The sequence below is a fragment of the Drosophila tropicalis genome, unplaced genomic scaffold (genome assembly GCF_018151085.1).
Source record: "Drosophila tropicalis isolate 14030-0801.00 unplaced genomic scaffold, ASM1815108v1 contig_859, whole genome shotgun sequence".
Taxonomy (NCBI): Eukaryota; Metazoa; Arthropoda; class Insecta; order Diptera; family Drosophilidae; genus Drosophila; species Drosophila tropicalis.
In genome coordinates, this window is record NW_027173353.1 from 10,279,076 (window position 1) to 10,294,884 (window position 15,809).

The 15,809-nt window shown below is 35.3% G+C and overlaps 3 protein-coding genes across 3 annotated transcripts; all 3 read left to right on the forward strand.

The window, feature by feature from the left end:
* Positions 1 to 5,838: 5,838 nt before the first annotated feature.
* Positions 5,839 to 8,270, forward strand: GILT3 (Gamma-interferon-inducible lysosomal thiol reductase 3). The gene is made up of 3 exons (XM_068297406.1): positions 5,839 to 6,211; positions 7,625 to 7,933; positions 7,999 to 8,270. The coding sequence occupies exons 1-3, from the start codon at positions 5,909 to 5,911 to the stop codon at positions 8,104 to 8,106; spliced, it is 720 nt and encodes a 239-aa protein (XP_068153507.1). The 5' UTR covers positions 5,839 to 5,908; the 3' UTR covers positions 8,107 to 8,270.
* A 1,222-nt stretch (positions 8,271 to 9,492) lies between these two features.
* GILT2 (Gamma-interferon-inducible lysosomal thiol reductase 2) lies at positions 9,493 to 10,413 on the forward strand. The gene is made up of 4 exons (XM_068297688.1): positions 9,493 to 9,628; positions 9,688 to 9,858; positions 9,915 to 10,208; positions 10,266 to 10,413. The coding sequence occupies exons 1-4, from the start codon at positions 9,566 to 9,568 to the stop codon at positions 10,365 to 10,367; spliced, it is 630 nt and encodes a 209-aa protein (XP_068153789.1). The 5' UTR covers positions 9,493 to 9,565; the 3' UTR covers positions 10,368 to 10,413.
* Positions 10,414 to 11,229: 816 nt separating this feature from the next.
* On the forward strand, positions 11,230 to 14,827 carry Atg13 (Autophagy-related 13). The gene has a single exon (XM_068297219.1). The coding sequence runs from the start codon at positions 11,590 to 11,592 to the stop codon at positions 13,180 to 13,182; it is 1,593 nt and encodes a 530-aa protein (XP_068153320.1). The 5' UTR covers positions 11,230 to 11,589; the 3' UTR covers positions 13,183 to 14,827.
* The last annotated feature ends 982 nt before the right edge of the window (positions 14,828 to 15,809 follow it).

Below are 15,809 nucleotides of genomic sequence, written 5' to 3' on the forward strand. Positions count from 1 at the left end.
AGTTGGGAATCATAACATAAAATTTATAAAATATGAAAAAGCTTACTCAATGATTTGCTTACGAATGAGGGTAATGAGAATATTTCTTAAAGGGATCTCTATAATGATCTCTTTCTGCCAAATGGCAGTAACTGAATCCCTGAACTTTACTTCTAATAGATTTAAGAAGTGAAGGAGTTCAGAGACTTTGTTATAGATAATAATCCAGAACTTTTTTGCCTAAAGACAAATCAACAGACTATACTTTAGACAAGTTTCCACTTTTCCACTTGATTGTTAAAAAAAACTCTTAAGATGGACTTAATAGCTATAATAATAACTTATGACTATAATGCTAAGATCTCATTGCTCATGCCTCAACGATAAGAAAACAGAAAACGGCCTCATCAACGGCAAAGACTTTTCAGGGTATCTCACATTCTCATATTTGTATCTCTATACATAACTAAGAGCTAGTTATAATACCTACATTTGCACGCAAACCAAGACGAGACAGAGCAATGAATATCATCATCATTATCATCATCATGTAATAGCCAAGAAAAATGTATAACGATGCCAGGCCGATGAGGCAATCCAAAGTTATGCCAGATTGTATCGTCGACGTCTCTGTTTGAAATGAAATCAAAAATTGACAATGCTTTAGGCGGATATAATATGCATTTAGAAGATAAAACTAATTTGCATAAGAAATCATTTCAGAGACGCACATTATATACCCAAGCACGTTCACTCGATCTCTCGCCAAGAAAAAACGCATTCACCGCCGAGCTTAGCAGCACAATAGAACACAGGGAAAGACGAGATCATGTACCTATAGCGGATATAATTTCAACAGTTTATGAAACAAACAGACAACAACGAAGGAATGAATCTTTTTGTGCAATAAGAGAAAGGTTGGTCGGACCAATGGTCCAATGGTTATGCCTCCAGCAAACGATATGATATGCACAGCGGCAAAACAAAAAATTTCTTCCTGGCATTGGCCAAACTGGTCCACCGTGACCCACTAATGAAAAAGTAAAACTAAAAAACAACAAAACATTTCGTGCAGACTCTCTGAAAATCGTAATTTAACACTTGTGTTTGCCAATTCGTTGGCTGGTCATAAAATCAACAGGCAACAGGTTTTTGCACTCAAGAATAAAACAAATGACTCAGAGAATGGAATTTTAAATGAATCTTGCATTTAAAATTAATCAGGAAGAGTTTTTGATACAACTCATTGAGAGGGAGGCGAGTGTGAGAGCAAAAATAACAAGCATTCTGGGGAATACTTTGAATGAATAATAACATTTTTGGTTTTGGTTAGCTCTCGAACACATGACACTAAGTAATTGGTTCATTTTCTCAAATACCAAATGGAACTAAACAAAAGCAATATACCAAAGACCCAAAATGAGTAATCTTCCATCGTAAATATTTCCATTATTCATCCATAAAAATGCACGAGCTAATGAGAATATAAGCCTGTTTTTACTATCGTTAGTCACAGTGTAATACTATATTACCAACTTAATAGCCAAAGTATATTAAGTGCTTTCAGAGTGGTTTTCGACTCATTGCACTTGGCAGAAAGCTATTGGATGGGTAATGGATTCTATTACCATAGTTTGCCTTTTATCAGTATTCTGCATAGTCTAGACTCTAAACTATAACTTAAGTTATTTAAAACCTGACATTAGTTAACTTTTATTTTTGCATTCTTTCTGAAAAAGATTGGTTTTAAGCTTAAAAGATTTGGCTAACTGCGGTGACAATGTTTTGAAACTTTCAACTGTATAGCAAAATAGTTAAGATGAGCCTCAAAATCCAATTTGAAGTTTTTGGCGTCTCATTAATTCAGAAACTTAAGTAATGAATAAGATATATAACGTGAAAATCTTATAAAAATTGGATACTTCAACTTAAAACTGTTCACTAACATTGAATTTATATGCGGTTTTTCAGAAAGCCAGGATTTTTGTATCGTTTTTTGACTTTTTCACAAGGGTTAAACCATTTAGGCTCAATGCGTTTTTGGACAACTGCAGAGATCTGAATACAGAGACAGACAGAATGAATGTTGGTGGCATCGTTTGCTTGACTTGGCTTGCGGTTACAAATGTTGCAATGAGAACAAGAGCTCAGGCCAATAAACCGAAGCAGAAACTAAAGAAAAAGACCAGAAGAGATTGCGGCGAAACAAAGCGATAGCAAGACACAAACCACAAATCTCAAACGACGACTTAAATGCAAATTAGAAAATCCACAAAAAAAAAAAACAAACAAAAAACTGGAACAGACTTAGAAGAGCAAAATGGAAAACGAAAAAAAAAATACTGAAAGACCATAAAACGCTATTCGTGTGATAGCCGGGAGCTATGGGTCCCCCGTCTAAGATGCTGGGCCGCATAATCCGCAAGCATGGTCCGGCAATTCTAGTCGCGTATTGGTCAACAGAAAGCAATTTGGGTTAACTGCAGCTGCAACACGTTTGCAACGAATGCCGTCAACTGCCAATTAATGCCTATGCACACACACATAGACACAGAGACAGTTAAAGGCTAAAAGCGGAAATCAACAAGGGGCTGAAAGCTGAGAGCAAGCACATCATAAACCACTGTCACTTTTTTTCTCCTTTTTCTTCCTATCCTATCCTATCTATCTATGGTTATCCCCCAGTGAATGTGGAGATGACGAGTTGATTGCAACACAATTAGCTGGCCATGGATTGCATTCTTGTGTGCATAAAGCCTTGACCATGAAACATCCAACTATTTCAAAACTCTTTGGCAAGGCAATTAAAGCCGAGTCGACCAGCAGAGATAGATAGAGAGAGAGAGAGAGAGAGAGAGAGAATTAGTTAGAAATTGAAATTGCTCAACTAACTCCAAGTCAAACTGATGGTCAATGGCACTCTGAAAAGGCAAAGCTATGCGACAGTTATATCTCTACACATCTACTCTATATATACTCTAACAATAAGTGGTTGTTGTTCAACTGGTTTCTTTCCCATCCCTACTCTCCCCCTTCTTTTATGTTTTTGGTTTAAAAACCGTTTTGGCCGCTTGCCGGTTAACCAAAATGGGGCTCTACCTGTCAATTAGCCAACCATCAGCAGTAAAAACAACAACAACAACAACAACTAGTTGACAGTGCACTGAACTTGTTACACTTTACTGTAGTAAAACGTTTGATAAGTTCATTGTTTATGATTTCGTTAATGTCTTTTAGCTGGCCCATTTGGCATAAATAATTATAGAGTCGATTCCTCTATCAACGCCAAGCAACATTAAAACCAAATGCTGCCACATTAACCCAATTTTATTTTACTCAATCTACAGATTCTCGTTACAACAAAATTTACAGTGGAATCTATAAAAGAGAAATACAAAATATTGAGAGCGTCCTTTGAAATTTGTTTCCTAATTTTAGTCTAGTTCAGAAACAGAATTTGGCGCGTTTTTCACGCTGAATAAACAATAAACCATTTAATACTTTTAGTTTTGATATTTGAAATATTTGTTTCTTGATATATCAGGAAATTATGCTCTTTGGAGTGGAAGAAAAAAAGGATTTCCTTAGAGCCACGACGATAAACAATGTAATGAGAGCTCATACAAACAAAAATTTAAGATATTTCTATTAACTTTTTGGCTTTAGAAATGTATATTAAATTTGTCAAACCTTTGAATAATTATTATCTACTTCAAGGCCAATCTTATCAAAAGAAAATTGCTTTATAGTTTTTTTTTTTTGAGCATTTCCATTTATCATATCATGACTTTTACATCTAAACTAGTTTAGAGCTGAATCTAGATTAAGCCAAACAGATAACACTTCTTTTAAATAATAGATTAATAGAAAGATACGAGTAAAGACGTCCCCTCTTTAAGCTTTGCTTTATTTTGATCCACTGATCCTGAAAGTGACTAGGAGGGGATTCTGATTCTGGGGAACAGCCACCCTTCCAGTTCCCCAAATATGTAGGTAAGCATCTAGAGGCAATTGTCTGGCCTCACAAAGAAAGCGTCCTCCATTTTATGGTTCCTGCGGAAAGGGTTCAAGGCGTCGTTTAACTTGTGTGTGGTCTCCAATTGGAAAGTGTCATTTGATGACAGAAAGTGTCTTAAAGTGTCCTTTTAAGATTTGCTAAGAAACTCTGGCCAAAGCCATCTTCAAGCTGCTTAAAGATTGCCATTGTTGGTTCTGTCTTCTGCATTTGGTAAGCTGAGGAAGGGTCTTTGCCATACAAACAAGACAAATGGGAAACATTGAATAAAGGCAAGGCCTCTGGTTAAAGTTCCAAAGTTTTTCACTAAATCATATTTTGTGAAAATTTGATAATAATTTATGTTCAAAAATTATTTGTATCTGGTTAGTTCCCATTGTTATTAACCAATTTTATATGTAAGAAACAAAAGCTAAGTAAAAAAAAAAAAAGGGGAGATTTTTCTTTTTTTTAATAAAATTTCTATTTTTAATCTTGTAAAGAACTCAAAGGTTAAGGTCTGTTGCCACAAGGGGAACATTGCCTTCATGCATTGAGAAATAGACTTTGTGAAAACTTTGCAATAATGTTATCTGTCCAGATTACGATCTTTATAACAGCAAGGGAAGGGAAAGGCGATTTTACATATGTGGAAAGAATAGCTGCTGTAATTTGCTTTGGCATTTTGCAGTTTACAAAACAAGAAAAATAATTTTCTATTTGATTGAAAATACCATTTTCGAAATATTAGGATGAGATCGTTTGTTTGTTAAGGGCAAAGCTTCTTCTCTGCCGGCTTAAACTCGAGGTTTGTCATCAAAAAAATTGTAATACAATAGAATCCGGACTAAACCGAAGGCCCTTTCATATAAGTTTGTATTGGGACCAATCAATCACTCATGGAACTTTTGTCGCCATAACCGTACGGATACGCTATAAGCGGAGTCGTTCTAATCGGATTCTACTGTATTTTACTTTTTCCTTCAGCTGACAGTGTAACGATTATTCTAACCAAATATTGAAACAATCACTCAATTAGCACTTTAGACTATATGTCTAAACTAAACTAAAACTCGTTTAACTAACGACTATTTCGATATATTGTAATTTACTGTGCGGAATTATTCTTATTAAAAAAAGATTAAAATTTATTAGAAGATATTCAAATGTTTATGAACTGGTAAAGACCAGTATATAGTAAAAAATTTATCAAGTATTAAGATTGGAAAATTCTACAAATAACAACAACAAAAAAACCAGAGAATTCTTAAGGCTTGGGGATAAAACTTTATGAACTAGTTAAAAAATGCTAAATGATTATACTAACGAGATGAGAATGTATCTAACTGAAGATCATAAGAAAGTGCTGACCTACGAAATCAAACTCTGATGGATCATAAGATATGTATATGTATATAGTATGAATGCGTATCAAAATGCACTTGGTTAGCCAAGAAAAGGCCCGTAAAGGGATGCCCCAGATGAAACCTTCCCTTTTCCAATGAGTTTACTAAGTAAATTCAGTTCACTTATTAAACTAGACTTATTTGTTAAAAACTCTTCTAAGTAATGTACGTGTTTTTGGGTTTTTACATTTGTCAAGAACACTTTAATAATATGTAGAATAGTAGATTGTAGATTTATGATCAAAGAATATATGGGCATATTTTTTTCTCGGTTTAGCTGCACGCTATTCATCTGTGTATACTAACTATGTATATAGATAACCACAACAAGTGCGACACGATGTTGTTTGCGGAGTAAACATTCGCGCTCTTTGGAGATTGCCGGAGAGTAATTGTATTTATAGTTTCGTGGACGACAATCCAGAGCGACCAGCAATATATTAAAATCTACATATATAGAACAGTTGTGTTTGGTTTGTGAAGCTGCAAAGAGCGGTAACGCGGTGCACGAGATACGATAAATCTGACAATGAATATTATAAAATGGAAAATCAACTGGGCACTTGTCATAATCATAATCATCATGATGTTTGTTATGTCAATTGCGGATGCAGAGCAGCAACAAAATGTGACAACTGACACAACAGCAACAACAATAGGTGACCCAAGACCGACGACTGCATCTAGAGGCAAATTGCTATTGGCTATTCACTATGAGGCTTTGTGTCCAGATAGCATGTTTTTCATAAGGCGAAGGCTGTATGATGCTCTCAAGGATAACGCTTGGTGGCCACGTCTAGATTTGAAGCTGTATCCCTTTGGCAAGGCGGGCGTAAGTAAAAGTCAACATTAATTCCCATCGGTTCTGCAACTAAAAGATCCTTGTGACATCTTTCTATTAGAAGAAAGGATATTAGTGTATCATTAATCTCTATCAAACAAAGTAACATTTAACAAAAGATCCCAATTTTCAAGAAAACATTTTATGGTTTTCACTTTGTTACTAAATCCTCAGCAGCTCCGCTTAGCTTAGTTTTTATGCTTTGGCTATATAATCTGGAGTTAGTACCAAGTGATAGGAGTCTTTTTCCATATACAGTAGAATCCGTTTATAACGACACTCAAAGGACCGACGATTTTCGTCGTTATATTCGGAAGTCGTACAAAGAGAGTTTTGGTTTTTTCGATCATAAGACTTAAGGTTTTTATAAAAAGTGGTTCAATAGAATTTACTGTAAGCTTAACACATATTATACACTTAAAAATTTAAAGAAAGTCCATTATTTCTTGCTTTTTTGAAATCCGTAAAAATTTAAGTTTATTTGCTGAAAATTTTAAGTAAATCCGATAAAAATGTTTCGAGTTTTGACTTATAGCCTAAATATTAGGTGTGATCCTGACGATTTGGAATCTATCCATATCAAGTTTTACCATCAGAAAACTGATTCTCAATTAATAAATACCAGTATTAAAATAATATTTGACCATAATTCAAAATGTCTTAACACTTTTCAAGTGCTCAGAATATTAGGTATGATCAACTGAATTTGTATTGCCAGACTCCTATAGGCTAATACTAAATCTTTAAAAACATTTTTCTGGAAAATAGATCATTAATCATAAATTCTTGAAACCTAATGAATCGATTTGCTACTTTTTTAATAATTACTCTGTTCAACAATATTCAAATTTTGTCATATGATTCATTTTACTTGCTTAGTTGTTTCTTTATCCTCTAAATTTTGTCAGAGTCGGCTATGTTAAAAACTCCATATTATTAAGATTAGTGTCCAGTTTCAAATTCTTTTTATTCCTTTAATTTCAAATCAATTTTGAGGATACATCAAGGACTTTGCAGTGTTTTACTAAAAGATAAAGTTAAACATTTAATGATACAAACTTTTTTATAAATTTAAACCAAATGATCTTCAGAAAAAATTCTCATAAATTATCCCCTTTATTGACAACTTTTTGCCTTTATTTAAATGGATCGTTTAAATTTACTTAATTAACTTTCTGAAATGAGAATAATAATGAATTTCTTTTAACTATCGCTTAAAAAACTAAAATATTGAGATATTTTTTATAACGTTTTTTCTATTACTAAATCTTTATGACTATTATTCATATTGATGAGAAACATTTTGTGTTTAGAGGGTTTAGAAGAGCCGATGAGAGTGAAAGAGAGAGTGTTCCCGTGTCCTAGTCATTAAATATTAATGTATACAAACATTTATTTTGGTAGTTTTACAACAATACGGAGATCGGAGAGATGCAAGTGTTCTGTCAACACGGCAACGAGGAATGCGAACTGAATGCCCTTCATGCTTGCATTATAGAAACTCTCGACATTGAATCGGCTTTTGAGCTGATCAATTGTATGCTCCGTTCGTATACAAATCAAATCGATAAGTGTGCCGAACATTTTCAATTGGATGTGAATGCAGCCAAGGAGTGCAAAAGGTCAAGGAAAACCCCAGAAATCCTCCAACCGTATGGAACGGCCACTTTGGCCTTGGGCATCTCTTTTGTTCCAACCATTGTCTTTGAAAACGTGAGTGGAATCCATAGAGTTCTAATACACTATCTGATTGAGTTTCCATTTTGTGTTGATTTCAGAAATTCCAACCCTATGATCAGAGCAGCATCCGCTACAATTTCGAGGAACATTTCTGCAAGGAATACGAAAAGAAGTTCCATATCAAATTGCCCACTTGTAGTCTTTAAAGTTAAAGAAATACACACAAATATAAATTTATCTCTGAGTCATCTCGAAATTTCATCCACTTCATTATCAAATAGAAATGTATAAGAATTTATTTGCCAGCGATAAGGCGCAGCTGTCTTTCAAAAAATGGAATATAAAATTAAATATTACGATGCTGACCAGACGCCTTTTGCCTAGCTAATATTAGTGGGTCTTGCCACATATGTACATACATATATAGATTATGTGTTTCATTTGCGGTGGTTAATCAGTAGCTTTGTTTTCTTTTGTTCTGACGCAGGAAAACCTAGAGGAATTTGTTTAGTGCAGCTGATTAAGACTTAAGACAGAGGCAGCTGCGAGGGGGGGATTAGTGTTTGAAATCCCAGAAGTGGTTTCTCCAAATCATGAATCGTAATCACAGATATGTATATGTTTTCAATCAGTGCCGGATTTACTTTAAGGCTCTAGACTTGCCAGACCTCAGGCCGGTCCAATATTGAGGAGATTAATATTGACAGGAAATTTTGGATAAATCGGAAAGTTTTTAGACCATAGTACGGCAATTTCCGCTAAACATTTTATAAAATTTTGATTGGGATCACTCGCTGATCATTAATGACTCCTTTATCGAGAGATAATGTTACCCTAGTCACACCTTCTCTTCATGAACCTCCTGTGCAAAGACTTTTTTAGGCAAAGTTTAAATCCTAAACGACTAGTTTTATTGAATAATCCTGCGAATCTTGTTTAAAATTTTTGACTCATTCACGATAAATATCAAAAAATTAGTAATAATACAAAAATAATGAACATTTTTTAATCGACAAGATGAAAATAGACTCATCAAGGTAGGACTATTCCAAAAAAGTTAGTTTCTTCTAAAATTGGAACTATTATAAAATATGTAGGTAAAATTAAATATTTTTTGATGAGTTTGAGGCTTAAAGAATATGAAATTAATAATAATCCCAACACTTAATGAAACGTTCTTCCGCCAAAGGCTGACTGGACTGTGACAAAACTATTCAATAAAATTTCGTAGCAGTCGTCACTTTATGAAAAACTGTCTAAGAATTGACAATATTATATCAAAGACCATGATAAAATGCAAAGGAGTCATTTTACAGGCCTTTTCCTCTGAACAATAATTTCCCAAAGGTAAAAAAACCTGTTAAGCGGCCTAGGTCGGACTTACATGTGAATCCGCTACTGTTCAGAACACTTTTCATCATCTCCGTTTGATCAGCTTATCTTTTGTTTTTCCCGATTACGCCCCATCGAGTAAAATTATGCGACGCACATGTGGGCAAGCCTTAATTCTGATGTGAGACATCGGTGAATGACTCGTGGTTAGACAGCATTTCAATTTGAGACTTCATTTCAGTGTCAAGCTTTCGTTCAAACAGAGCTGGTCCCGCCCTGACTAAAGATTTTCATAAACGGAATTTAATAATCTTTTATTTTTTAATATTCGCCATGAAGTCACTTTTGCTCTGGCTATTGCTAGTCATTCCTCTCGTCACGGAGATCACTGCCAAGGTGAGAGTGAAATTGCATTTTTGATTACTTAAGTCTTAAGACATTGCTATGTACTGCAGCATCATCACAATCGAGGACTTGTGGTCAATAAACTGCCGGTTACACTGTACTACGAGGCCTTGTGTCCGTATTGCAGGGAATTTGTGACCAAGCAACTGAATCCATCAATGATCCGCAAGGATCGGCTGGCTTACACAGACCTTACCCTCGTTCCCTATGGCAATGCAAAGGTAAGATTGTAAATGAATGTAATCCTACTGAATCCTAATTAATATTCCAATTGCAGACCAATGCTGATGGGAATGTAACGTGCCAACATGGTGTCGAAGAGTGTGAATTGAATGCCTGGCATGGCTGCATTTTGGAACATCATAATCCCAATGAATCATTGAAGCTGATAGCTTGCATGATGCGAGGTAAGAAGAACAAACTGGATACCTGTTCGGAACGCTATCAAATCGATGTCAGCGACGTGAAGGAATGCAAACAAAGTCGTAGTGTGAATGATATTTTGGCCAAATATGCCGGAGAGTCAAGCAAGGTTCAATATAGAGGAGTTCCAGCCATAACAGTGGATAATGTGAGTGATAATTTTAAGAAAGGCAAACAATTATTATTTAATCACATTTTATTATAGATCTTTAATGAGGAGGATCAAGAGAATCTTTCTGAAAATTTTGATGCTGTTTTCTGTGCCAAATATAAGGCTAAATTTAATAAAACTCTTGAAAACTGTTAAATTTAATTTAAACTCTAAATAAAATATTTTTAAATTTGCCGCCATACATGCAACGTCGAACCGAACAACAATGCCAACGTCAAACCAACGAGTGCAACTCCAACCAGTGAGTCGAACAAATGGTGCCAGCGTCGAACCCACTATGTCTACGTGCCGCGTGTCAGAGCAGCCAAATGTAACAAAAGTGGTAGGGGAAAAATACTAGAAACCAGCTCAGAACGGTCACATTGAATTAGGATGGTATTTTTCAAGAAACAAAATGTCGTGATTTCGTGAATTCAAACTTCAATTTGTGTGAAATTAGCAAATGACAATTTTCAGATTAAAATAGTTTCTTCACATTTGTTTGATATTTGAAATAAAGGCGGCTTAATAAATATTTTAAATTTATATTTATATTCCATATACTAGAACCACGTGGGTAAGAAATTCTGATAAAAGCATGTATTTTTAAAAACTATTGGGAGTTAAAAGGAGTTTAATGCTTATTACACCAATGAACTACCACATACAAATGTCTGGGGGATAACAGATTATTTTTTACAGATACTTATTGTGCTAAAAAGTAAAAACACATAATGGTACGTTAAATTACTTTTGAATTAATATGAATCGAAAAATTTCCATCGATCTATCGCACTTTTTAATTTCCATCGATACTATCGATGGAGCCATCGATGAATTTCCCAGCTCTAATTCATTGTTGTTTTTGTTTTCTTCGTGGGCAGTAGAGCTGGAAATACATCGATGTTTTATAAAAATACAAAACCATCGATACATTGATATGTTATCAACAACCCTATCGCCATCCCCGCTAGTGATGTAAATTTGGGTCGAAATTTCGATGTCGATGTTCATCGATGGATTTCCCAGCTCTAGCGGACACGCCATCGCAAAGTAAAGCAAAACATAATAAAGAAAAGTGGGAGTGATCACGGATAGATTAAACCAAACAGATGCTGAAATGAAAAGCCTTAACCGAGTTATAATAGTGTTTTGAGCAAAATGTTCGATCAAATGTTAAAGTTAACAAGGCCACGTAAATAAAATTAAAAAAGAACAACAAAAAAACTAAGACGGAAGTGTGAACTTTGTACGCTACTCTGTGTCTGGCACAGTGCGTGTGTTTGTGTGTGTGTGTGTGTGCGCCCTAAAAGTGCAAGAACAAGCAACAACAAAAACCAAACAAAGAAAGAAAAAAACGAATAGATCGAAATCAAAAATGTCGACACAAAAACTAAATGCAGCCGAAAAGGATGTGGAGAAATTTATCAAATTTCTAGCTCTAAAGACCACCCAGGTGGTGGTGCAGTCGCGTCTGGGCGAGAAAATGGAAACGCAATGCAATCCCTTGGCTGGCAACGATTGGTTCAATATTGTGGTCGTCGATCATCCTGATGTGTTGGAGGAGACGAAAAAGGCGTTGGCCCTCAAGCAACAGGGAGCAGGCGGGGAGAGTATACTCCAGCGCTTGCCCCTGTGTGTGGAAATCTCTCTAAAGACATCGGAAGGCGATAAGATGATTTTGGAGGTGTGGTCCCTCGACTTGATACCAAATGGCGGCAATAATGCGCAACGTGAGGGAGGAGATGGCAAAGTCAGCGAAGGATCTGGGGGTGGAGACAATGAGGGACAAACTCTTAAGGCAGCACATGCCATATACAATAGAATGAGCATCATGCTAAAGTCTTTGATATCCTTGACGAGGACAACGCCAGCCTATAAACTCTCGCGTCGCCAGTGTCCGGATTCGTATGGAATATTTTATCGCATTTATGTGGACAGGCCGGAAGTGCATACTCTAGGCGAGGGCCATAAGAATGTAAAGATTGGCCAACTGAATACCATAGTGGGCTCTTTGGTGATGTCTGTGGCATATCGCACCAAACTGACAATTTCGCCAACTGCCCAGCAGAAGGAACAGAATCAGATAATTATGCTTAAATCGGATCATTTTCGTCCTCAAAGTGCCACACAAAATGACAGTAGTTCACCCACAACTCTGCCCGCCACAGGATTACAGGGATCGGCTGCCAACGACGCGAAACGATTCATCGATATCGAGAAGCCATTGCGTCCCGGAGCGTTTGCCGATACGGGTAAATTGCGTCAATATACGGAAGATGATTTCGTTTTACCCGAAACGCCGCCATTTGAATGGTTACTCAAGGGTCGTGGCTCGTCAATCGAATCCCTCAATCGCCTGGATAATCTCAACAATCTGAACAACAACAATTCGAATACTTATAATCACAACAACAACAACTCAGCGGGCTTTAAAAGCTATGAGAAGCCGAACGAGAGAAGCTGCATGTCCCCCATCAAGAGTCTATTAATACCCGCCCCAACAACCTCCAATGGTAGCGCCAGCTCCACCTTACAGAATCATCATCATTCGGACCCCTCCTTAACGTCACCCATCGATGATGATGATAATCTTCTTAAGGAACTGCATTTTCCATTTGCGTCGCCCACCTCGCATGTAAATGATTTGGCCAAGTTCTATCGGGAATGCTATCATGCTCCACCTTTGCGCGGCATCAACGAGTTGCAGGCAGAAGTCTCCTCATCGTCCTTATCCTCCAATGCCAATACACAACCTATAGCGAGTAGTAATCCCACAGCCATAGCTTGCGGATCCTCTGCCTCTTCAGCCATGTCAGCTGATCCTAGTGCCATGGACGATTTATCCCGGCAGTTGGAGCAATTCGAAACTTCGCTAGAGGATTACGATAAACTTGTCTCACAATTTGGTCTAACTGGCTCCTCATCCACGGGCAGTAGGAGCAGTGGTGGTCTCCAGATGAGCAATTAAAACACAAAGACAACCCCAGATAGAGAGAGATTGAGAGACAATTTGCTAAACAATATTTATCATTTCTTTTCATGTATATGCCATTTCTGTTTAGTTCAAAAATTATATATTACGATGATATATGTACATATATGTAGGTATATAGGCTGCTATGATATAATTGTATATATACCAAGTAGTGTTTGATGAGGATGATGATGGTAAGGAGAGACAGAGAGCAGAACATTTTGAAATAATCTGGAAGACGGCCAAAAAGTTAACTAATTCAACAACTAAAAAGTAAAGCAGAAATTCAAATTTATAATTATTTTTGCATAAACTTTTGCATTGCTCTATATTAAATGAAGCATTTGTTTTCGTATTCCGAAACCTAGTTTTAGTGGTTCGTTGAATTCTAATTGATTTTTATATGTAATTCTCATAAAATTCTTTCAACGTCCTCGAATATTAGACATTTCTTTGTAAAACCGTGTCTCAGATTTAATAGACGTGAAATTACGAATCGGAATTCATAGCTAGCGCATATTTACTTCTGAGAAAAAATGCAAATACGAAAAAAAAAGCGAGCAAAACAAAAGTTAAATAAGTATTGCTTTCTTATCTAACAAAGTCAAGGTTGATAACTCAAACACTTTAACATACATATATAGAAACTCTTCCAGATTACTCTGTAGTCTCTCCTTTCCTTCACTTCTGTATAAACTATTTATAAAGGGGCTTGCATTAAAAACCTATTACTAACAATTGCTGAACATATTTGCTATATAGTTAAACAATAAATATTGGCATTTCAAAATAGTCCCCAAAAAACATATATATATATACTTATGCATAAGTAAAGTAAAGTACATAAACAAATGTAGGCTCTAGTTCTAAGTTTTGTAAGCATATATACATAGATATATAAGTTAAAGTTGTGACTTTATACTTATCTTAGCAGAGGGCTCTTGTCAAGTTTAGAAATTCAAAGCAGCAGCAGTTTAGCCTAGCCATAGCCACAAAGTAAAATACAGTACATAAGATACATACAAATACACATACAAAACTTATGGCATACTTATATACATATATACTACTACATATTTATAAGATTCGTAGCTGGTTTCTGTTTGTTTCGTTCTTCAAGTGCCTATGAAATAATCATTTTGTATGTATAATATATATATATAGGTATATGCGATAGATATCAACAATTGATGATAAAGTTTATTACACAAATGCTAAAAACACATTGGAGATAGTAGCTATAACTATGTATGTACATCCATATCAGCTGTAAGATTGATTCTTATAACCTAAGTAAATGGTTGCCTTTGTTTTGTTGTTTTGTTTTGTGTCATCCCAAAAACAGAAAAAATTAATAATAATTATAATTATCAATGAAAATGTTGTATAACAAAATTGTTTTTTGAAATGAAAGTCTGTCAAAAGCATAACGAATTATTTGCTGTATATAAGAAATTGTACGCTATATAGATACATACATATATTGGATATATCTACTTTGTAATGGGAATTTTGCGAGCTATGTTATTATTATTATTTATTTTGCCTTGGCATGAAATTTAAATTCAAATTAGTTATTAATCAAGAAACAAAATTGAAAAAATAAAATACAACCCGCATTGTTAATACAAAAACAAAATCATTACATATAAATTATCGCCTTTCTTTTGACATGGTAAATGATTTTTAGCACATGCTCCTCCAATGTGTGGTAGGGGCGTGTTTCCAGTTGATCACGAGATGTACGTAAGTATATAGTATGCATAAATCTTGGTATATATACTTTGATTATCACTAATTCAAAAAGTGATCGACATATTTGTTTTGTTCTACAATTAACATTGGGTTATCAGTGATTGAGAAATGACTCGATCAGCAGATATTCCAAACAAAGTTTTCGCCATAATTTATATTTAGTATTTATCTAATACTAATCCAACTCACATATGTATGTAATGAACCGGAAATGGTTGGTTTCAATTAGTTCGAATGCCATTTAAGGCTAATCCTGACCTATGCTGACGAATGTTCTTAACCGATTTGGGCCTGCTCTAGCCGGTTATCAGTTGTTGTTGTTTATTTATTTTCCTTGTTTTCTTCTTTTGGCGTTTAAATATTGTATAATATAAAAATGTCAGAGTTACTCTTACTGTTTGTTGATTAAGCTGCACCTGACTTTCAGTCAAACGAGAATACAATATAATTTAATGCACATATATACGTATAACGTTTGTTGTTGCCATTATCAATTAGCATTCACGATCTCACTCGCTCAGTAACAGCTGGAAGCTCTCTCAATCCCACTCCCACTCCCCTTGGCTCTGAACATTTGCCATTTCTCTGGCATAGGCGCAGTTAAAGGGGGTTCGCAAGATGTGCTTAACTTTGATAGAATATTTGAGCTAATTTTATGAACTTTACTTTAGTCTGTTTGTGTTTTCTGCTAACTATATAAATTTCGGGTAATGGGAAACTAACTTTTAACTACTATTTGATTTTTTATACCCTTACAGAAGATATAAATCATTTGACCAGTGTGAGACCAACCAAATTCTTATATGTTAGCTTTCTTACTTGTCGATTTTAGCTTGATCGGACCAATATAAGTTATAGAAATGAAC